The sequence below is a fragment of the Lynx rufus genome, unplaced genomic scaffold (genome assembly GCF_022079265.1).
Source record: "Lynx rufus isolate CCGP_SWC_20201006 ecotype Redwood Valley unplaced genomic scaffold, mLynRuf1.p SCAF_8, whole genome shotgun sequence".
NCBI lineage: Eukaryota > Metazoa > Chordata > Mammalia > Carnivora > Felidae > Lynx > Lynx rufus.
This window is the reverse complement of record NW_025814896.1, coordinates 27,840,989-27,864,369: the sequence shown is the minus strand read 5'-3', so window position 1 is coordinate 27,864,369 and position 23,381 is coordinate 27,840,989. Positions and strand designations below refer to the sequence as shown.

General features: G+C 52.6%; 1 protein-coding gene across 1 annotated transcript; it reads left to right on the top strand.

Moving 5' to 3' along the window:
• The first annotated feature begins 229 nt into the window (after nt 1–229).
• SRXN1 (sulfiredoxin 1) lies at nt 230–4,991 on the top strand. Its single transcript, XM_047068310.1, has 2 exons — nt 230–457; nt 3,937–4,991. The coding sequence occupies exons 1-2, from the start codon at nt 230–232 to the stop codon at nt 4,138–4,140; spliced, it is 432 nt and encodes a 143-aa protein (XP_046924266.1). The 3' UTR covers nt 4,141–4,991.
• The last annotated feature ends 18,390 nt before the right edge of the window (nt 4,992–23,381 follow it).

Sequence of the window (23,381 nt, the reverse complement as noted above, 5' to 3'; positions counted from 1 at the left end):
TCCGGGACGCGGCGCGGCGGAGGGGAGGCTGCGGGGCGCCCCCCGGCGGACAGCCCGAGGGCCGCGCGGGCCGCCGCGCGCCGGGAGCGGGGAGCGCGGGGCCGGACCACTGAGGGGCGGGGAGGCACGCTCTCGCCCCGGCGCCCGCCCCCGCCGCCCGCGCGGAGTGGTACGGCCCGGCCGGGGTTAAGGCCCGCGGGAGGCGGCGCGGCGGGCGGGCGGCGGCGCGATGGGGCTGCGAGCCGGAGGAGCGCTGGGCAGGGCGGGGGCCGGGGCCGGGGCCGGGGTCGGCCGGGGGGCCCCTGGGGGCCCCGGGCCGAGCGGCGGCGCGCAGGGCGGCAGCATCCACTCGGGCTGCATCGCCGCGGTGCACAACGTCCCTTTGCGCGTGCTTATCCGGCCACTGCCGTCCGTGCTGGACCCGGCTAAGGTGCAGAGCCTCGTGGACGCGATCCGGGTGAGGCCCCTGGGAGGCAGGCCGGCGGGAGGGTTCCGCAGGAGGGAGGTCGCCCCGGACGCGAGACGGGACCGGTTCCGGGCGCCGCCGGAGCTCAGCATTTGCTGTGTGACCTTGAGCAAGGGGCTGGGCCTCTCTGGGCCTCTGTTTCCTCACTTGGGCCGGCAGGAGATTGGACCAGATAACTAAAATAACGATCGCTGAGTCTATTTATAAAGATAGCACTTGCAGCCCCCGGGAGCTGTTTCTAGTGCTGTATCTAGTCAGGTGGATACTGTTCCTCTTTTTACGGACGAGGAAACTGAGGCGCCGGAGGCTTTTTTTTTTTTTTTTTTTTAAGTAACTTGTCCAAGGTCAAGCACTTTGAAAGTGGCACAGACTGGCCCCGATGCCCCGCAGCATAGCCACCACACTCGCTGGAGTGAAGCCCTGCGGTCACTTTTGGCTGTCACAGTCGGTGGCTCTGGACATGTCATGTCTGCTGGGTGGGCCTTGTTTACACTGGAACTGGGAGAGGACAGGGGTCAGCCCCAGCATTGAGGGGTCAGCCCCAGCATTGAGGTGCTCAAGAATGGGGACACGATCCCGGCAGGAACTTTGGGGGAGGGAGGGAAGAGTTGTGTCAGGTTAGGCCTGCATGGCATAGGTCATCTTACCCCATCATACCCTTGCCAGGTGACCTTGTGAGACCCCAAGGCCCCACCAGACACCTCCACAGCTCCTCACAATGGTGTTCAGACCTAGAGTTTGCACTACTGTTCCTTCTACCAGGAGCTGCTTCCCCCCGGATAGCCACAAAATCTGCTCCCTCTCTTGGTTCAGGCCTCAGCACCCCCTTCTCCACCCTGGCTAACAGAGCCCTGGCTTTCAAGTTCTCCCCTTATAAACCGAAGTATTTCTCCATAACGCACGTCTGTGCACCTATTTCTGTGCACCTGTTTCTGTGCACAAACTTATACATTTGTTTGTGTTTTATCGTCTGCCTTCCCCACCACATGCACAGAAGCAGGGGCTTTGTCATATCTTGGCTGTTTCCTCACCACTAGCATGGTGCCTGGCCGTTCGCGAAGGATCTAGCCATGTGTGTGCTCTCCCACCCTGGGGCCTTTGCACGGGCTTTGATCCCTGCCAGAACTCGTCCATCTCTACTGTTTCTAATTCCTTCTGGCTCTCTAGGTCCCAGTGTTCAGTGTCTTCCCCGATGCCCCCTACTGGGTTAGTGGCCTCCTGTGGGCCCCCAGACACCTGCGTGCCCACCAGCATAGCTCTGATCCCACTGGGTTTTTATGGCCTGTTTAGACACCTGGCTTCCATGCTAGAAGCATATGCTCTGTGAGGGCAAGAACCAAGCCTGTCTTTGCTATCCACATGTATTCCTTTTCTTTGGCAACTGTAACACATTACCAGGAACTTAGTGGCTTAAAACAATACAAATGTATTATTTCATAGTTCTGTAGTTTAAAAGTCCAAAATGGGGGGAGGGAGGGCACTCCTGGGTGGCTCAGTTGGTTAAGCGGCTGGTTGGTTTGGGCTCAGGTCATGACCTCCTGGTTTGTGAGTTTGAGCTCCATGTCGGGCTCCACCCTGACAGTATGGAGCCTGCTTGGAATCTTCTTTCACTCTCCCTCTGTCTCTGCTCCTCTCCCATTCTGTCTTTGTCTCTCTCTCTCTCTCTCTCTCCCCCCCCCAAATAAATAAATAAACTTAAAAAATAATAAAAAATATATAAAAGTCCAAAATGGGTCTCGCTGGGCTAAAATCAAGGTGTCGGCAAGGCTGTATTCCTTCTGGAGGCTCTCGGGGAAAATCCCTCTCCTTGCCTTTCCCAGCTTCTAGAGGCCACCCACATCCTTTGGCTCATAGCTGCTTTCCACCATCTTCAAAGCCAGCACCATCAGACCTCCTCTTTTGCCTTTCTCTTCCACTCTCAAGGACGCCAGTGATTACATTTGGCCCATCTGGATAACCCAGAATAATCTCTCCATCTCAGGATCCTTAACTGCATTCCATGCATAAAGTCCCTTTTGCCTTGTAAGGTAACATGTTCATGGGCTCCAGGAATTAGGACATGGACGTCCGGGGGACTGTGATGCTACCCACCCACCATCGTGCCCCCAGCACCTGGCCCACCCAGCACACTGCCCCTCATTAGTGCCCCACTGCCAGGCAGACTGTGCTCTACGCCTCACACGCATCAGCTCTGTGACTGTTCATCTGCAGCCCTATAGAGCGCCCACTCCCATTTTACAGATGAGGAATGATGCTCCAAGAGGCAAGGCTACTTGCTCTGGGTCCGCTAGCTGCCCAGGGGAGGCTCTGAAATTCAAACTCAGGCTTTTTGGGGTTCCAGAGTCCCAACCTGTAACCCTTGGGCATTACTGCTTACGAATCATTTGTGGAATAAATGTATCAATAAATCTGTCAAATAAGCATAATAAAAGAGAACCCATGGGCGCTGTCTAAGGTGGTCTCCCCACTGTGCCCAGTCCTTCGACCCCACCCCAGGCTCTCCCTACTCACAGGACCACCTGCTCTGCACTGGCTGCTCGGGGCCCTAACAGAAAGTCAACTAAGGTTCTCTTCTTTGTCTTCTCCTTACATCACCCCGTGCATCTCAGATCTGCCCCCATGTCCCAAACCTGTCCTCCTCGCCCTGTCCAGCGTCTTTTGCTGGACGCCTGCTAAGGCCTCACCTCGGTCTCGCCTGCTCTTGACTTTGCCCACCCCGCCGAGCCCACTCTCTCATGACAGCTTCCTAGAATGGTCATCAAATCACATCACCCTCCGCTGTTTAAAACACTCCAGGGCCTACCCACTGCTCTTAGAAACAAACCTGCCCAGTCTGGCTCCTGCTGACCTTTCTGACCTGTTGTACCCTTGACCTCGTGTCCACTCTGATCACACTGGCCTCCTTGCCCATGCCTCCAACGCGGTGAACTTGTTCTGGCCTTTTGCATTTGCTGTTCCCTCTAAGACGTCCCTATTTGATAGATGGGACAGCTGAGGCACAGACATTAGTTGTCCAAGATCACATAGCAGTTAAGTAGCAGAGCTGAGATTTGAGCCTGGGCCTAGGCAGTCGGGCCCTGATTCTAAACTATTGCACCTGTCTCTCTTCCCAAGCTGGCTCCTCTGTGTTCGATGTCTGCTCCCTTGTCACCTCAGAGAGGCCCCGTGGCCACCCACGACCTGTGTCACCGTCCTCCTAGCATTCGTCACGCCAACACTCACTTTTCCCTTCCATCCGCCCCACGGGACTGGAGCCCCATGAAGGCAGGGGCCGTGTCCATCCCGTTCTGGCTGTACCTTATTCCCAGAGTCTAGAACAGGGCCCAACAGATCACGTGTCTGTGGTATAATGATAAACACAAGTGTGTAACATTATAATGATAAACAGCCTCAACAGAGCTCAACAGCCTCTCCTCTGCAAACCACCAAGTGCTGTGCCGTGTTCACTGACCCTGTACCCTTTTCTCCAGGAGGATCCCGACAGCGTCCCCCCTATCGACGTCCTCTGGATCAAAGGGGCCCAGGGTGGTGACTATTTCTACTCCTTTGGCGGCTGCCATCGCTACGCAGCCTACCGGCAGCTGCAGCGAGAGACCATCCCCGCCAAGCTCGTCCAGTCCACCCTCTCGGACCTCAGGGTGTACCTGGGCGCTTCCACGCCGGACTTACAATAGCAGCCGCCGTGGCCCCTGCCAACCCTGCGAAGGTCCCAGAAGACACACTTGGCCTCCAGCGGGCTGGGCCATGCAGAAAGCGTACAGGGGTGCCTCTCCGTGCCTGAGGGGGAGGTCTGACTCTGAGCACCTGTTCCACTCGCTGCAAGGCCTTGGACTCCTTCCTGAACAGCGTGGGAGCCCCAGATCCCGCTGCTGTGAAAATGGGGTCCTATCTTTGACCTCGAGGTATTTTTGAGAGAATGGGATGGAAAAGAAGATGGGTTTGGAGAGCTACAGACTCCTGGCTCCAGAGTCCCAAGGACAAGGATCCTTCTGCATTGTTGTCTGTGTATTTCCCAGTATGCGGGATACGTTCGGCTGCAAGTAGACGAAAGCCTAGGCTGCAGTGGTTTCAACAAAGAGAGGTTCGTCCACATAGCATGAATTCTGGAGACAGGCGGTATGGGTGCAGGACCCCAGAGAAGGTAGAGCTCACATCTCTGTGATTCCTTTTGGCCTCTCCCTTATTGCTTGTTACTTCATGGTCCAAGATGGCAGCTGTCCCTCCAGGAATCATGGCCACGTTCGAAGAAGAAAGGTGCGGGGGAGGAGGAAGGGCCAAGCCCACTCTCAACTTCTATCATACAGCCAAACCTTTTTCGGAGGCCTATTTCCTGTTCTATCCCCCTGCATCTTTCCGTTAGGTCTCCTTGGCCCAAACCGGCTACCATTCCCACCCCTGGCTGCAAAGAAAGTTTAGATGGCAGGGGACAGAACTGTCATATTGAGGAGACCCTTCATATCCCATCTCCTGGGACTGGCACACTGTTTCCTGAAATAAAGTTGGAATCCCATTACCAAGAGAGAAATGAGGAGTTGTGTATCAGTTAGTCTTTGCCGTGTAACAAACCATCCCCAAACTTGACAACCAAAAGCACATCATTCATTTGCCTGTAGTTCTGTGGGTTTGCAGGTTAGGCTGGGCACATGTGGACAGTTCTGGTCTTGCCCAGGGTCACTTCTGAGGCTGCATGCAGTCAGCTGTTAACCTTGGATGGGGCTGGATGGTCTAAGATGGCCCTATTCACTTGTCGGGCATTTGGCAGGCTGTTGCCTGGGTGACTTAGTCCTCCCCAGGAGAGACTTGGTCTCTCCAGCAGGTCAGCTCAGGCTTATTTAGATGGCGTCAGAGTGCCAAGAGAGTGAGTGAAGCTAGAAGTCTTCTTGGGTTCTAGGCCCAGAATTGGTAAGACATCACTTCTGCAAAGTTCTTTTGGTCAGAGCAAATCATATGACTGGCCTGGATTCGAGGAGTGGCAAAACAGACTACACCTCTTACTGGGAGAAACTGCAAAGAATTGCTGGCATTTTTCATCAGTCACAAATGGCTGTGCATGGGCAAATAACTGTTTCTTTCTGTACAGGGCCTTGATCTGCCCAAGCCAGGGTTAATTACCAACACATTGTCCCAGCCCTTCAATCTAGGGGAAGAAGCAATGGGGCAGGGTGGACCTCTCCTAGGGCTGGGCCTGCTCTAATAGAGGCATCTCAGGGTCTGAGATGGCTGTTGGAGGTAGGTCAGGTGGGACATTCCAAAGGGACTTCTGAAAATAAGAGTCCTCGGTGAAAGGAAGAGGGGCAGGAAGGGTGCAGAGTGAGGCAGGCTTTGCTCTCATCGCCCTTCTGGGGTGACCTGAGGTCACCAGGTGTTTTCCAGTCTCAGTTTCCCCAGCTCAGTAACAAAGATAACTGCTCTCCCACCCATTCTCTGTCCCAGGGAAAGATGACAGAGGTGACCAGTTGAAACTGAAAACAAGGGGCGCCTGGGTGGCGCAGTCGGTTAAGCGTCCGACTTCAGCCAGGTCACGATCTCGCGGTCCGTGAGTTCGAGCCCCGCGTCGGGCTCTGGGCTGATGGCTCGGAGCCTGGAGCCTGTTTCCGATTCTGTGTCTCCCTCTCTCTCTGCCCCTCCCCCGTTCATGCTCTGTCTCTCTCTGTCCCAAAAATAAATTAAAAAAAAAAAAAAAAAGAAACTGAAAACGAATGTAGTCCTAAATGTACTGTGACATCCTAGAACAAAAAAAGGACAGTGGTGGGAAAATTGGAGCTCTGACTAAGGTCTGGATTTTACTCACTAATAACCTGCCAATGTCAGTCTCTTAGTTTTGACAAATGTACATGGAAAATGGAAGATGATGGGGGAGGGGAGGCCGGGTACAGAGTATATAAGAACTCTTTGCTATCTTTGCAACTTTTATGTAAACCAAAAAACATTCCCAAATAAAAGCTTGTTTAATGAAAACGAGGGGGTATAGTTACTTTGGACCGCCGGCTTAGGTTCTCAAACAGGTTTTCTAAAACACGGATCGCTGGGCCCCACCCCCGGAGTTTCTGACTTGGTAGGTCTGGAGTGGGACCAGCGGATTTGCTTTTCTAACAAATTCCCAGGTGCTGCTGGTGCTGCCATTCGGGGACCTCAGGCTGAGACCACTGATCTAGACTGAGTCAATTCTCTTCAAATATGGTGACACCCCCCTCCACACACGTTGGGCTGGGTCCAGGAGCCCGTGTTATGGGATCAGCTTGTACCCCCATTCATCAGGTGACACTGGGCAAGCCCTTCCTTGGGGACTTTTTCCAAGCTGTCAAACGGACTGTCTACCCCTGAGATTTGTACCAAGGGTCAGGAAGCTGAGGGCACGTTTTGTAAACTGCGGTCATGAGGTGCCCCTGGCTCATGTGAGTAACCACCTCCTGACCCACTAGCGGGTCTAAGGTACCAAAACGGTTGCCCCTTCCTGAGAAGGCTTTCCCTTCCTGCAGATAGGACCCAAGCAGGCAGCTTGGTCTAGACATTGCGAGACCCTGCGAGGGCGGTGAGGAACCGACTTGGAACGGAATCGGGATTGTTCATTGTCCGAGAAGGGGAGCAGGGTTTTGAAACTGGCTGGTTGGTTGCTCTCAGTGGAGGCTGAGAGCTGCGTTTTTCTCCTGCGCCAGGAGGTGGCGCTGCTTTCTGGCCTGCCGGAGCAGGGCGGGGCCTCCAGCCTCCGGAGCGAGGGCTGTGGGAAGAGGGTGGAGGGAGGGGCCGGGCTGTGAGGGCGGGACGTCAGCTGCCAGGAGTTTCAGGCTCTGTTTATCCCGTCCGCTCCTGCTCTGTGGTCTTACATACACCGTGGCCTCTCCTCTAGTCTACACTGGGGGTGCTGAGCCACATGGTCTGAAGCTCAGCAAAGAAGGCACCTCCTGCAAGAAGCTTCCGGATCCTCCAGGCTGAGCCACATTCCTCTCCTGGGCTCCCCAGTCTAACGGTGGGTCCCCTCCCCAGACAAACCACTGCTCCCCAGGAACTTGCGTCCAGTGAACGTGTGTAGGGACCCCATCTGTCCCTCGCTGCCCGGAACCTACCCCTTTCACCATGGAAGATTTAAAATGGTTTTTAATTTCACAAGTTATATGTGCCTATTTTTTTAAACATTAAGGTATTGAAATGCTAAATGATGAAAAATTAAAATATGAGAGGCAAGCGGAAGCCCACGCGAGTCCTAGTCCCGGCGCTCTCTTTGTCTCCCCTCTTCTGGGACAGTTACCGTCACCAATTTAGCATATACCCTCTCCAGGCCTTTTTTTCTGACTTTGTGATAAGGTAGTATGTAACGTGTAAGTAAAGCGTGCTTTTCTTTTTTTTACATCATTTTGCAGATGGCATTTCTCACCCCCCCCCCCGCGCTGTGCCAGGCCATTCACCCCATTAATCGTCTTTGCTCTTCTCCAGAGTCTCCCTCAGAGGGGCCTCCCCTGACCATTCTGTCTAAAACAGTCCCCCTCCCCCACCGTTCTATCACCTGACTCGGCTTTATTTTCTTTGTGGCATTTATCACACTCCCTGAAATGCTCTTCCGCGGTTGTTTGTGTCTGTCTCACCTGCTAGAAAACATTCTCCAAGCAAGACTTGATCTGTCCTATCCCTGCAGACCCACTGCCCAAAACAGTGTCTGATGCTTGGTAAGTGTTCACCAAGCGTTTGGCGGATGAATATATTCCGTTTAGGTCCAGCTCATTCTTTTAATTGCTGTGTGGCATATTCCACGGTCTGAATACACCATTTACCAGTCATGTTCCTGTGGATGGACGTTTGAGCTTTCCAGTTTTTTTTTGCTGCTAGGAACATCTCCCGCTGTCACTGTGCTCTCTCAACTGCCCCCCCCCCCAGGGGAGGGACTGCCTAGCTGACACCTAGCTCAATTTCTAACTTCTAAGGTCCTAGCAGATTGCTCCCCGGAGTGGCCATTCCAAATGCCTTTTCCTCCAGCAGAGTTTGGGGGGCTGCTTTCCTTCCCTGCACTCCAACCAGTGCCTCACCTTTTGTGAGTTGAGAATCCAAAAAACAAACAAACAAACAAACAAACAAACAAACAAAACCCCATGAGCCCTTTCTCCTTCAGAAACACTAATATTTTGGGCAATTTCTGGGGTTCCTTGGACTTGATGGCCTCATCCCCCAGGGGACCCTGTATTGAAAGTTTAGAAGTCTGATTGTCCCGTTGTGTGGATGGGAACACTGAGGCACACACGGATGGGGGTGTGAATGAATGAATGAATACATGGGATGTCGTTTGGGGGGATAGAGAAAAGTGTTCAGACCCAATCTGCCTCCAGTCAGAAAAAGGGAGTGGGGGTGGGGAGGTTCCAGCCCTGCTCTACCCTGAGGACCAGAGGCTTTGGGGGATGGGCACCAGGGCTCCCTGGATTCGAGTCTAGGCAGCCCCACCTGTCAGCCCCGGACAAAAGGCAGGCCCCGTCTGGCATCCAGGGTCAAAGTGGGGAACCCGGGCAGAGGCCCTGACTTCGCTGGGCCAGAGGAAGACGCCAGGCCTCCCATGCACATGCGTCTTCGCCACCACATTTGCTTGCTTGCGACTCTGCGCCTGGGGTGCGTTCCCCACTCTAGCACTCCCACGGAGCGGGAAGGCAGGAAGGGCTCATCACAGGAAGGCCTTCGGCGGCGGAATCAGGGCTCCCACACTTGATGCGGTAGTCCCGCAGGCGGACAGGGCAGCGCGATCTTCCCTGCTGGATAGCTGGGTAAACTGAGGCCGCGGCGGCGCGGCGGCCGCCCCAGGGCATCCGGCGAGCGCGGCCTCGTTAACCGCCCGCACACACGGACCCCCGCCGGCCATCCGCCCGGCCCTCCCTCGCGGCCCCTTCCCCGGGCCTGACCCCCGGCGCTGCCTGACAGATGACCTCAGCTGCCGCCAATCCATTGGTTCCAGCTCCCGGGGGGCGCGCAGAACAAAGCGCGCTTTGTGGCGGGGCCGTCCCCTCGGCCGGCGTGTCCGCCGCCGGGACCCCCTCCGGAACTCCGAGCGACGCCCCCCGGCCGACAGCCGTGTAATGTCTTCCAGGCCGTGCGGCTCCTTGCAGAGCCCGAGGGCCTCGCTCGCCTCCCCCGGGGGGCTCCCCGGGCCGCCCAGGGCTCCCCCACCCCCGGCCCCCCAGGCGGCGGGATTGGGGGGCGCCCCCAGCGGGAGGTCGCGGTGGCCGCCAACCTGTCCTTGCGGAGGGAGTCAGGAGCAGCCAGTCCTGGCTGGCTGTGGCCGCGAGGCAGGTGCCGCCACCTGATAAACTTCCTCTCTAACCCTTGGAGCTCCCAAATGGGGTGGAAATGAATTGAGCTGATGGTGGTGGTCGTGTTGCTGTCCTTGTGGCCATTACGATTATGGTCATTGTTTCGTGTCTGAGAGGGGGAGTCACTTTAGACTCACGCCGACCTGGGTTTGAACCTTGACTTTGCCACCTGCTGGCTGTGATAGGTTCACCTCTCAGAGCAACAGCAGTAGCAGCCAGCATTGCTTGAGCACCTACTGTGTGCCGGACCCTAATCAGTGCTTAAAGGCTTTATTTAATTCGTTTAATCCTGGCCACAACCTTAAGAGGGAGGAGGTATTAACCTTCTTTTACAGAGGAGGGAACCGAGGCCCCAGCCGTCCTGAAGACAGATTCACCACCCTGAGCCTCAGTCTTCTTTTTTTTTTTTTCTTTTTTCAACGTTTTTTTAAATTTATTTTTGGGACAGAGAGAGACAGAGCATGAACGGGGGAGGGGCAGAGAGAGAGGGAGACACAGAATCGGAAACAGGCTCCAGGCTCCGAGCCATCAGCCCAGAGCCCGACGCGGGGCTCGAACTCACGGACCGCGAGATCGTGACCTGGCTGAAGTCGGACGCTTAACCGACTGCGCCACCCAGGCGCCCCGAGCCTCAGTCTTCTTGTCTGTACAATACACCCTCAACGGTCATCCGGTCTCATCGCTTCCCTCTTTCCAGATGAGAACACGGGGCTGGGAGGAGGGTGACCACAGAAATCCAGCGCGTTCTGCCCCCAGGTCCCTCTGTCTTTTGAGGGTTCCCCATGGCTCCCCACAGGCTTGTCGGGAAGAGAGCAGTTGACCTGCAGCTGGAAACCTCTCCCCGGAGAGGCAAGCTTCGCCAGTCCTGTCCCACCCTTGGGGGGGTGAGGGACGATGGCGGGAACAGAAGGAAACCATGACCAGAGAGGGAACCAGAGGGCAGGGCTCACTGCCTCCCTACCCTTCACACACCTCCCTGGACTCTCACCCTAGAAATTGGTGCGGGATACCTATGGCACAACAGGCACGTTCCAGGCTCTGGGGTCATCAGAGTATAAAACAGATGCAAAGCCCTGTCCTCTTGAGGTCCATTCAGGGGAGATGGGCAAGAAACACACATGAAACACGCACACGGTGTAAAAATGCAGTACCGAGTAGTGATAAGCGCTATGAGAGAAGAGCAGGGCAAGGCGGAAGAACGAGATGGAAAATCTTGAATTTCGTAAGGTGGTGAGCCTCTCTGAGGTGGGGGTGAACAGAACAGAGAGGAGGGAAACCCTGTAGATGTCAGAGGGAAGCATGTTCCAAGCGGAAGGAACAGCCCACGCAAAAGCCCTGAGGTGGGAAACTGCTCGGAGGGTCCAAGAAAGAGCCAGGAGGGCCCTGTGGTGGAGGCAGCCGGGATGGGACAAAGGCCGGGGCTGGCCCGGTGACAAAGCGGGAGAGACGGGCACCGTCAGCTTGGGAGGGGCCTTGTAGGGGGTGAGGACTTTGGTTTCTCCCTCCAAGGTACCTGGGAGCCGTGTGAGGCCTGGAGAAGAGGAAAGGCCTGCTCTGGCTCTAGCTGCTGAGAGGAGCGGGGATGGGAATGGAGGGGGCGGGGGAGTCTGCTGCTGTCACCAGGGCGCAGATGGTGGCTGGTAGACGGGACCAGGGTAGAGAAAAGCGATCAGAAGCCAGATGTAATATGAAGATAGAGTCCCAGGATTTTCCAGTGGGTGGAACTGAATCTGAGGGACGAGAGAGGAAGGACCCTGGTGACCCCCAGGTTTGGGAGTCCCCGAGCCCTTTCTGCAACGCTCATGCAGACCTGAATGTGGACAGAGTCCCTGAGGCGAATCCCGCTCTCGCACTGGGGTCCTGGTAGGCCTGGCCCAGCACAGAACACAATGCAGGTCCTCTGGTTCCCCCGAGAGCGCAGTGAGGAGGTTAGAAAAACATCTCTCAAAACCCGTCAAGAGCCTCCTTCGCAATATGGGCCACTTGGGACAGGCGGGCTTCGTATCACCTTCAGGGACCATTGTTTTTGAATCGGTAAATCTATTTGCTTTTGTTTTACTTAAAGACATTTTTGCGGGGGGGGGGGGGGAGGTTAAAGGAAACTTGAGAGAGCCAGACCAAATGGAAAATCAGTAGCACGTGACATCAATAAATGTGGCTGTCAGTATGAACAATGTAAACACCGGACTGTCTCTGGCTTCTCCAGATCTGGCTAGGGTTGCTCTCTCTTTGTGGCAAGGGTCTGAAGGACCCGCCCCCCGCCAACCCAGGGCCCTTTTCTTGCAGGAGTCAGAAATGGAAGAGATGGAAAAAGGATTCATCGTCTCGCCGTCTGCAAGCCTCACATTTTGTTTTGTTTTGTTTTGTGTAACCAACAGAAAGCACTTCTGATTTTGTTTAAATGCTTCCCGGGGCGCCTGGGTGGCTCCGTCGGTTAAGCGTCCAACTTCGGCTCAGGTCACGATCTCACGGTCCGTGAGTTCGAGCCCCGCGTTGGGCTCTGTGCTGACAGCCCAGAGCCTGGAGCCTGTTTGAGATGCTGTGTCTCCCTTTCTCTCTGACCCTCCCCCGTTCATGCTCTGTCTCTCTCTGTCTCAAAAATTAATAAACGTTAAAAAAAAATGCTTCCCAAATACGAAGTCATGTAATACAACAACCCCATGAGGTGGGCACACTTCTTATCCCCATTTTGCAGATAAAGAAACTGAGGCTCGGAGAGATGAGGTCCCCGGCCCACGGTCACACGGCGAGGATGAGGCAGGGCCAAGATTCAAACCCGGTCAGGCCCGTCGCGGAGGCCACTCATTTCATTGACAACCACACAGTCTGTCCCTTGAAGGCATTTCATTATCCCTTTGGAAGTGCCAAACTACCGGAACTGGAAAAACCTTCAGTTAATTTTAATTCGGTAAGAGTGTCTACTAAAATGTAAGTATATCAATCATACCACTCTTTGCTTAAAAGTGTTTGAGGATTGGATTTAAAAATAATCCCAGACTCTTCACCATCATTGCTCTGAATGACCTGCCCGTGCCCAACCCACTCCAGCCCGACTGACTGCCCCGTAATTCCCCATTGCTTTCTGACCTCAGGGCCTTTGCACTTGCTCTTGCCTCAGCCTGGAACGCCCTTCCTCTGGTTCTTCCAGCTCCTTCACATCCTTCAGGACTCAGCTCAAATGCCAACTCCTTAGAAAGGCTTTCCCTGTTTCCTCATCCTCCCCATGGTCTCCCTGATATTCTAACCCTTTTTTTTTTCCTTCAGAGCTTGTAATTATTTGCTTTATTTGCCCATGTACTTGTTCTTTTTCCTGCTGCCCCACCGTGATGTATGCCCCGTGCCAGCAGAATCTGGTGGGCAGAGAAGCTTAGCATCTGAGACAAAGAACTCAGAGTAGAGCAGACTGGTGGCATTTGCCCTGTCCCCAGAGAGGGGAGTAGATGTGTCTGTGAAGTGCAAGGGGCAGGGGATCACTAGGAAAATGAACTTAATATGAGGAAAGGCCTTTCACACAGTCCTAGTGAAAGGATGATATCATAAGGTAGTGAGTGTCCCATCACAGGAGATACGCAAGTTGAGATAGGACACCCCCCGATCGTGACCATCTGATGTATGGGGACGATGCAGAGTGAACTCATCACCATAGATGAAGTAGATATTCATTCACTTGCTCATTTAGTCATTCATTCATTCATTCATTCATTCATTCATTCTGTCTCTTATCTATCCCTTTATTCATTGACTCCACGTTTCCCCCACTTTCCTGTGACTTTGGCCTCACCCACAGGGCATCTGCACTTAATAGCTCATGCACGTATATCTTATGTACATAATATCTTCAGTCAGCCTTGGGAGGTTCTACGTGTTCTGAAATGAACTTTGTTGAGGTATGACGTGCATACAGCGAAATACCTTCATTTAAAGCGTTCGGCGTGATGCATTTTGACAGAGGTTCACACCCACGTCCAGACGCAGAACGTCTCCACCACCCCTGCGCGCTCCCTCGTGCCCCTGTCGTCAGGCCCCCATTGCCACCCTGGCCCTGGACCATCACTTTATCAGAAAGCACCAGCCGCTTCAGAGTTTCTCCAGGACCGGTTGGCACCACCCTCAGCCATATCCACACAAAACCGAAACATCGGAATCCCTTGCCACACATGAAAAGTAACTGGCCCAAAGGAATAAAATGGACGCAAAAAGAATATTCTCAAGTTCTAGCTGGTACCATGGCGTGCAGGAGCCCCAGGCCCCAGACCAGCTTTCTCCAGGTTATAAGAAGAAAGAGAGAGAGAGGCAGACACCCACGGGTGTTAGAAAGGTGTTACTGGCATCTTGGAGACTTGCTCCTGGCCTAGGGGAAGGCCTGGCAGGTACTGAAAAAAGAAGGACTTTCTCACTGTGGACGTGTGATTTAAGACCATGCTGCTGTTTACCCACATCGGCTTTTGTCCGCTCCCCCCCCCACCACCACCACGGTGATGCGGGCTCCACATTTGGGACACATGGCAGCCCCCCCGTCTCCTCTTTCATCGGCCCACTCCTTCATTTACCCACATAGCGAGTGTTTGGGGCTACAGAGAAAAGCCGTGTTCCAGGCACTGTGTCAGCCTTGAAGGTGGCGTGGCACCAGCACATAGTAGATGCTGAGCAAATCTGCTGAAAGAGTTGCTGTGAGACGAAAGACACAACCACCCGTCTTCTTTTTCATACTCTGAGCCATCGCCCTTAGCAAAATCTTCACGAGCAACCAAGGAGGACTTCCTCGAGGAGGCGGCCCTCGAGCCAAAAACTTGACCCCCTCCTTCCACGCACTCACGTGGCAGGTGCAGAAATGGAGACAAAGAGGTGAAATGACTTGCTCAAGGCCACACAGGGAGAAGAGAAGGAAGAGGGCCGCATCCAGGACTCAGGGCCCCAGCCCCCTGTTTCTCCCAAGCGCTGTGCTAGGTCCCAGCCCAGCAGACAGGACAGCCGGCCTGGGGAGGGAGCTTCTCGGCCCTGAGTCTGGAATCCATTTGCTCCGGCCCAGTAATGTTTTCCCAGGGACAAGTGGGAGGCCCTGGCCCTGGCCCTCCCTGTACCCCCCCCCCCACCATCTGCTCCCTGTTTATTTATTTATACTTAAGTCTCACCTCCCAACCCTGCCGGGGGCACCAAACATACCCGGCACCCCTGCAGAGAGGGGGATGAGGGGGACAGAGGCACTGTCAGCCCCCTTGGCCAGGGGAAGCCCCGGTCTGAGATCAGCCAGGATGACTGGGGGTTCAAATCCCAGCTAGTGGGGCTTCCCGGCTGTGTCAACTGCTCTGACTTCCACCTCCCCCTCTGGACAATGGGGTTCATGATCGTCGTCACCTCGTGGGGGTGATGGTGAGGATTCAGTAAAGTGCGTGGACGGGGTCTGGCCACACGCACTCAATGGGTATCTGTGTCAGACTCTCTCTCTCTGGCCTATGAGCAGCTAGCCGCAGCTTCTCAGGGCCTCCGATGCAATGTCCCAGGATTTGGGAGGGCTTTGCCAACGCTGTCCCCTCCCTGGAACGCGCACCCCTGGTGTCGGGATAACTGATGCCAGCCCCCTGCCTCCAGTCGATACCGCCCTCCAGCCATCTTCTAATTTGCAGGGGAGGCCACCGAACACCTTCCCCAGCCCGGCACGAGGCCAGGGAAGCCCTTCCAGCAATCTACCTCTGTCCCCTGAATGGCGCCCTCTGGAAGGCTAGCGCCACCACAGAGGTGCTGATATGCTGACTGCGGTTGCGAATTCCAGGAACCTGTGCCCGGCTGCTCAGTAAGGACCATCTGCCCAGGGGCTGTGTGCTGGGAAGGAGCTGCTGGCCTGGGCTGCTCCCCCCCCCCACCCCGGGGGCTTTATTCTGGTGCCACCCTCCACTGGAATGGCCTCCCCCGCTGCCTGAGCCACAGGGGGCTGTGTGCAGTCATCCCTTCCTTTGTTTCCCCGTTCTGCTGTATGGGCCTTTAACCTCCCCCCCCCCACCCCCCACAGATTCCAGTCCCCTCCTGGAGTCTACAGCCCTCCATCTGAGCCCCACTCTCTCCCTGCCCTGCTCGCTCCTTCCTGTGCCCTGAGCCTCTCTCGGAGACCCTGTCACCCTCACCAATTGCCTGTCTATTTCACTGAATCTTCTTCCTCGCTGTGTTCACATCTCTGAATGTCTCTCACTGAGCCCCACTCCTCTGCCCCCCAGCCTCCTCTCTGAGCCCCCATGCGCCCCTAGCCCCCCACCTCCATGCATGCCACACAATGCTTGGGTGCCTACCAGAGATGCCCATGCCATCTAAAGGTCTTTGGGGGGGGTGGGGGTCACAGGGCATATAGGCAGACTCCCCACTCTGGGGACCACACTGCCTTGAAGAAGCCACAGGGGGGCAGATTTCTGCAAAGGAGAAAGGCAGAGCTCAGGGGCCACCTCGCTAGGGAATGAGCGGCCATCACCAGAGGCCATGGCTGTGCCAGGGCTCTCCCAGCACGTGATGCGACAGCTCCAGGTGCCCCAGCCCAGAGGCCCCATTGGGTCAACAAGCCTGACCCCAGGAGCTGTGTTCCTTCTGGGGTGCGGAGAGTTGGGGAAGACGGCTAGGGGCTTCCAGAACCAGAGAGGGACCAAGCAGTGGGAGTTTTAAGAGGCCAGTAAGGGGCCATGGGGACATATACTGGCCATGCCCTGCTGCCTGCTAGACCCATGTGAGGCCTGTTTCTTCCTCACTGCCCGAAGGCAACTGAGGCTCAGGAAGAGGTATCATCTGCCTGACTCTCACAGGAGGGCCTGGGCTGCCCGTCAAACCAAGCAGGGTGCATTTCATATCTTGACTTCTCTCCGCTACACCCCAGGCCTCCCAGGCCAGGGGAAAGGAGAGGCCATGGGGTGAGCCCCACCCCACATGGGAGGAGTTGGGGGGGAGTCAAAGTTCTGAGGAGGGTGGGAATGGTGGGGGAGGGGGAGAAGAGGCAGGTGTCTGTGGGATCCTCTATCCTTGCCTTCCTCAGTCTTCCATCTCCCACCCAAGTGGGCCCCTGACCACCCCCCCCACCCCGTTCTCATCTGGCCTCCATGTGCTCAGCCTGCACCTGAATACACACTCCCCAACGATCTGTCTTGGGCTGTCAGAGGATCAATGGGGCTCCCAAGGCCTGGCCCAGCAGGGAGCTGGAGGGAAGTCCCTAACAAGAACTAAGAAGGGGACCCCGGGGATTGAGGAGGCAGTGGGGACAAGCCAGGCTGGGAACGCAGACGCGAGCCTGGGTCTGGCATCTTGTTGGGGCAGGCCCCCGAAAGGCCTGGCTCCCCGGTGGTGAGACCTGTCAACTCCCTCGTGCAGGGGTCCTGGACTGCTTTCCAGGTCTGTTTTGCCTTCTAACTTTGGGGACCCTGCCCTCCCTCACTCCAAGCCTCCGTTTCCTTATCTGCGAACATGAAGCGTTGCATCTCAGGCGGACATAAGGTTCTAAAACCAAGAAGAGATCGCTCTTATGCAAATAGAAAATGGCCTCCAAAATGTCAAGCAAAATAAAGCAAGATGCAGAGCAGTGTGTATATTCACTTACCTGTTATGTGCATGTAACTCTAAAAGAGGATACATGTGTGTATCAGCTTGCCTGTGCATAGAACAATCTGGAAGGACACAGGAACCAGCAGGAGAGGACCTGGGTGGCTGGGGGAGGGAGTAGGAGGGAGACTCGCGTTATACTTTTTTATACTGTTGAATTATCGGCAAATGCTCGTGTACTCCCTGGTCGAGTAATAATTACCTTTAATGCAAAATATATCATTCTACTAGGAAGTATGTGGGTAGAAGTATGAAGAGCGCAGAATATTTGCATAGTCTCAATGTATCTCCCCACAGATATTTATTAATTACAAAGAAAAATAGTGCCTTTATAGCGGTGAAAACGGGCAGACAGCACCTTAACCAAGCGATCAAGGTGAACATCACTAGCAACAGGGCAAATTGACATCATGTGCCCCCCGACAGGACAGACTGCGAAATACACAGCATCACTGCTGATCTGAATCTCATTATAAGGAAATATCAGAAATACGCAACTAGGCGGACGGGTTACTAAACAACTGGTCTATGCACATGAAAAATGTCAAGGTCAGAAAGGTAAAAAAACAAAACAACAATAAAAAAAAACTGAGGAACTCATTCTAGATAAAAGGAAACTAAAGAAACATAAACTAAATGCAACATGTATCCTGGATCGGATACTGGATCAGAAAAAAAAGTTTGTGTGCAACATTTCACAGTGTATAATATAGACAATAGTATTGTAACAATGTTGATGTCCTGATTTTTGTATCTGCACTGTGGTTTTTTTAAGAATGTTCTTGGAAAAAAAAAAAGTTTGTGTGCAACATTTCACAGTGTATAATATAGACAATAGTATTGTAACAATGTTGATGTCCTGATTTTTGTATCTGCACTGTGGTTTTTTTAAGAATGTTCTTGGAGGGGCGCCTGGGTGGCGCAGTCGGTTAAGTGTCCGACTTCAGCCAGGTCACGATCTCACGGTCCGTGGGTTCGAGCCCCGCGTCGGGCTCTGGGCTGACCGCTCAGAGCCTGGAGCCTGTTTCAGATTCTGTGTCTCCCTCTCTCTCTGCCCCTCCCCCGTTCATGCTCTGTCTCTCTCTGTCCCAAAAATAAATAAACGTTGAAAAAAAAAAATCTTTAAAAAAAAAAAAAAAAAGAATGTTCTTGGAAAAAAAAAAAAGTTTGTGTGCAACATTTCACAGTGTATAATATAGACAATAGTATTGTAACAATGTTGATGTCCTGATTTTTGTATCTGCACTGTGGTTTTTTTAAGAATGTTCTTGGAGGGGCGCCTGGGTGGCGCAGTCGGTTGAGCGTCCGACTTCAGCCAGGTCACGATCTCGCGGTCCGGGAGTTCGAGCCCCGCGTCAGGCTCTGGGCTGATGGCTCAGAGCCTGGAGCCTGTTTCCGATTCTGTGTCTCCCTCTCTCTCTGCCCCTCCCCCGTTCATGCTCTGTCTCTCTCTGTCCCAAAAATAAATAAACGTTGAAAAAAAAAGAATGTTCTTGGAAAAAAAAAAAAAGAATGTTCTTGGGGCGCCTGGGTGGCTCGGTTGGTTAAGCGTCTGACTTCGGCTCAGGTCATGATCTCACGGTCTGTGAGTTCGAGCCCTGCGTCGGGCTCTGTGCTGACAGCTCAGAGCCTGGAGCCTGTTTCAGATTCTGTGTCTCCCTCTCTCTGACCCTCCCCTGTTCATGCTCTGTCTCTCTCTGTCTCAAAAATAAATAAACGTTAAAAAAATTAAAAAAAAAGAATGTTTTTGTTTTGGGGTGCCTGGGTGGCTCAGTCCGTTAAGTGTCTGACTTTGGCTCAGGTCATGATCTCACAGCTGGCGAGTTCAAGCCCTGCATCGGGCTCTGTGCTGCTGACAGCTTGGAGCCTGGAACCTGATTGGGGTTCTGTGTCTCCCTCTCTCTCTCTGACCCTCCCCTGCTCGTGCTTTGTCTTTCTCTTGCTCTCTCAAAAATAAATAAACATTAAAAAAATTTTTTTAAAGGATGTTCTTGCTTTTAGGAAATATACATGAAATAATTTAGAGATAAAGAGGCATCCTGTCTGCAACTTACTCCTACCCACACAGAAATGTAAGCAGAGAGAGAATGATAAAGCAAGGGTAGTAAAATGTGAGCATTTGAGGAATCTGGGTAAAGGTATACAGGAATTCTTTGTATTATTTTTGCAACCTTTCTGTAAGTCTGAAATTGTTTCAAAATAAGTCCTGGTATAGATATAGGTCACTGGCTTTGCTAACACTTAGTAGGTCTACATGATGTCCAGGGGCTGTCACAGATGCGAAGATGAAATTTGTCCCTGTGTGCCAAGCACTTAGACACCACATCTGCCTACTAAAATGGTAGTATTGTATATTAACATAATGGAATATTAGATTATAACATACCCAATATATTACATTATAATACATGTAATATATAACATTATGTCATTAATCTAATGAAATATTATATTAGTGAAAAAGAACCGCAGTTATCTGCCTCAATAGGATGGATCTTCAAAGCATATTGTGGAAGAAACAAAGCAAGTAAGATAGGACCATGTTATAAATAGAAATGTATATATTATATCGTGGGCATTTATTTCTATACTTCGGAGAATGAAATATAGTCCTCTACATTGTGTAAGAATTTATGTATATGTTGGGGCACCTGGGTGGCTCAGTTGGTTAAGTGTCAGACTTCGGCTCAGGTCACGATCTCGCGGCTTGTGAGTTTCAGCCCCACATAGGGCTCTGTGCTGACAGCTCATAGCCTGGAGCCTGCTTGGGATTCTGTGTCTCCCTTTCTCTCTCTCTCTCTCTCTGCCGCTCCCCTGCTCTGTCTCTCTCTCTGTCTCTCTCTCTCTCAAAAAAAAAAAAAAAGAAACATAAACAAAAATTTAAAAAAGAATTTATGTATGCGTAGTAAAAGTTAAAACATTCATGGGAATGGTAACTATCGGGATCGTGGTTTCTTTGGGGTGGTGAGGGGGACTCTTATTGGGAAAGGCTACTGGGACCTTCTGTATTAGCTCTTTATCCTGCATAACAAGTAACCCCACAGCATGGTGCTTTAAAGCAACAATAGCCATTTATTACATCTCATAGTGTCTGAGGACCAGGAATTTGGGAGTGGTTGAGCTGGGCAGGTCCGGTCCTCAGGAGGCTGCATTCAGATGTCAGCTGGGGCTGCACTCAGCCGAAAGCCCGACTGGGGCTGAGAATCTGCTGCCAAAGGGGTGCATTTGCATCACTGGCAAGTTGGCACTGGTTGTTGGCTAGAGACAGGGAGCAGGGGAGAGGAGAGGGCCTCTCCATGTGACCTGGATTCCATCACATCATGGTGACTGGATTTCAAAAGTGAGCACTGACAGCCTGGGTACCTACTCCTCTGAAGTCCCCCCACCACTCCTGTTCCCTACACTTGGCTCTTGTCCCCAGAAGCAACCACTTGGATTAGTTTCTGAAATATTCTTTTTTTTTTTTAAGTTTACTTATTTTTGAGAGAGAGACAGAGTATGAGTGGGGAAGGGGCAGAGAGAGCGGGAGACACAGAATCTGAAGCAGGCTCCAGGCTCTGAGCTGTCAGCACAGAGCCTGACATGGGGCTCAAAACCATGAACCATGAGATCATGACCTGAGCTGAAGCCGGATACTTAAGTGACTGAGCCACCTAGGCACCCCTCTTTTTTTTTTTTTTTTTTAGTTTATTTATTTTGAGAGAGAGAGTGGGGGAGGGGCAGAGAGCGGGGGAGAGAGAATCCAAAGCAGGATCCGAGCTATCAGCGCAGAGCCCAGCACGGGTCTCAGTCCCACAAACTAGGAGATCATGACCTGAGATGAAATCAGGAGTTAGATGCTTAAATGACTGAGCCACCCAGGGGCCTTTGGGATATTCTTCCATAGAGATGCCACTTGTTTATAAAACGTATATACAAATACACATACTTTCATTCCCCTCCCCTCCCCCCCCCCCCCACTGAATGGAAGCCTATGATACATACCCTTCTACATCATTTCTGCTCCCCATGGATAGACCTTGCAGACTCTTACATATTACTACATAGCAAACCTCAACATTTGTTTTCATGGCTTAATAAGTACTCCATCATGTGGATGTGCTGTAATTTATTCAATCAACGCTCTATTTATGGACATGCGTTTTGTCTACCTTTGCTATCACTTTTTAGGCTTCAAATGTGGAGAGTTGAGTTAAAAACAAAAAACAAAACAGTCCTCAGTTCATGGCAGATTATCATGTTGACCCCTGTATGCCCCTCTTTTGTTTTTCTCTATTCTCTTTCATCCATTTCCCCTTCCCATTTTAAGCTCTTGCAAAGACCCATATTAGGGGTGCCTGGGTGGCCCAGTCGGTTAAGCGTCCGACTTCGGCTCAGGTCATGATCTCACGGTTCGTGAGTTCGAGCCCCGAGTCGGGCTCTGTGCCGACAGCTCGGAGCCTGGAGCCTGCTTCGGATTCTGCGTCTCCCTCCCTCTCTCTCTCTCTCTGCCCCTCCCCTGCTCAATCTGTCTCTCTCTCCCTCTCAAAAACAAACATTTAGGGGCGCCTGGGTGGCGCAGTCGGTTAAGCGTCCGACTTCAGCCAGGTCACGATCTCCCGGTCTGTGAGTTCGAGCCCCGCGTCAGGCTCTGGGCTGATGGCTCAGAGCCTGGAGCCTGTTTCCGATTCTGTGTGTCCCTCTCTCTCTGCCCCTCCCCCATTCATGCTCTGTCTCTCTCTGTCCCAAACATAAATAAACGTTGAAAAAAAAAATTAAAAAAAAAAAACAAAAAAAAACATTTAGGGGCGCCTGGGTGGCGCAGTCGGTTAAGCGTCCGACTTCAGCCAGGTCACGACTCGTGGTCCGTGAGTTCGAGCCCCGCGTCAGGCTCTGGGCTGATGGCTCAGAGCCTGGAGCCTGTTTCCGATTCTGTGTCTCCCTCTTTCTCTGCCCCTCCCCCGTTCATGCTCTGTCTCTCTCTGTCCCAAAAAATAAATAAACGTTGAAAAAAAAAAAAATAAACATTAAAAAAAAATTTTTAAAGACCCATTTTAATGGGCCCCACATGTTCTTCAGTGTGTGAGTCTTCTTGAAGAACACAGCATGTTTGTATGGGTATTGTGGCTTTCTGTGTGTGTATTTTATTTTATTTTACTTTATTTTACTTTATTTTATTTATTTTATTTCATTTTATTTCATTTTATTTCATTTTATTTTATTTTATTTTATTTTATTTTATTTTATTTTATTTTATTTTTGAGAGATAGTGTGAGAGAGCACATGAGCATATGCGTGCACAAGCAGGGGAAGGGCAGTAGGAGAGGGAGAATCCCAAGCAGGCTGTGCACTCAGCTCAGAGCCCACCCTGGGGCTTAATCTCAAGACCGCAAGATCATGACCTGAGCCCAAATCAAGAGTCGGTCGCTTAACTGACTGAAACCATCCAGGCGCCCCTGTGAATGCATGTTAATTTATTTTTGCTCCAATGCTCATTCCCTGTTTAACATCAGTCTGGGTTGTGGCTTGACTTACGACTTCTAGGCGCTAACTAGGACCCCTTGGTTTGCATCCACATGTTTTCCCCTCTACTACCCCAGGAATGGGCGCATGGATAGTCCCTAAGTCTTGGCCACCATATGGCCACTACCCTGACATGTCCTTGTCTGGGATGGCATGAGAATCTTATCTGGACAAAGAGTCAGGGGTTCAATTGCTGGGTGATAGGGTCTGGTTATCTTTTGCACTACAATAAATTACCCTCAGTTCAGAGGCTTTCAACAACACTTTGTTTTACTCATAATTTTGTGGGTCGGGAATCCGGGAAGGGCTTGGCTGGTCTGCATGTCTCTGAACTGTGAGTGTGGTGTCACTGAGACAGCTGGGGTTGGAGGTCCCCTTCCGAGATGGCTGACTTCTTCACTCATGTCTGCAGCCGTGATGCACCTGGTGTTCCCCTCTCTGTCTCTGTGTCCCTCTAATGGTGCCTCATCCTAGAGGACACCTCTCTGTAGCTAGCTAGACTTCCTCACAGCATGGCAGTCTCGGGGGTGGTTAGACTTCCTTCATGGCAGCTGGCTTGT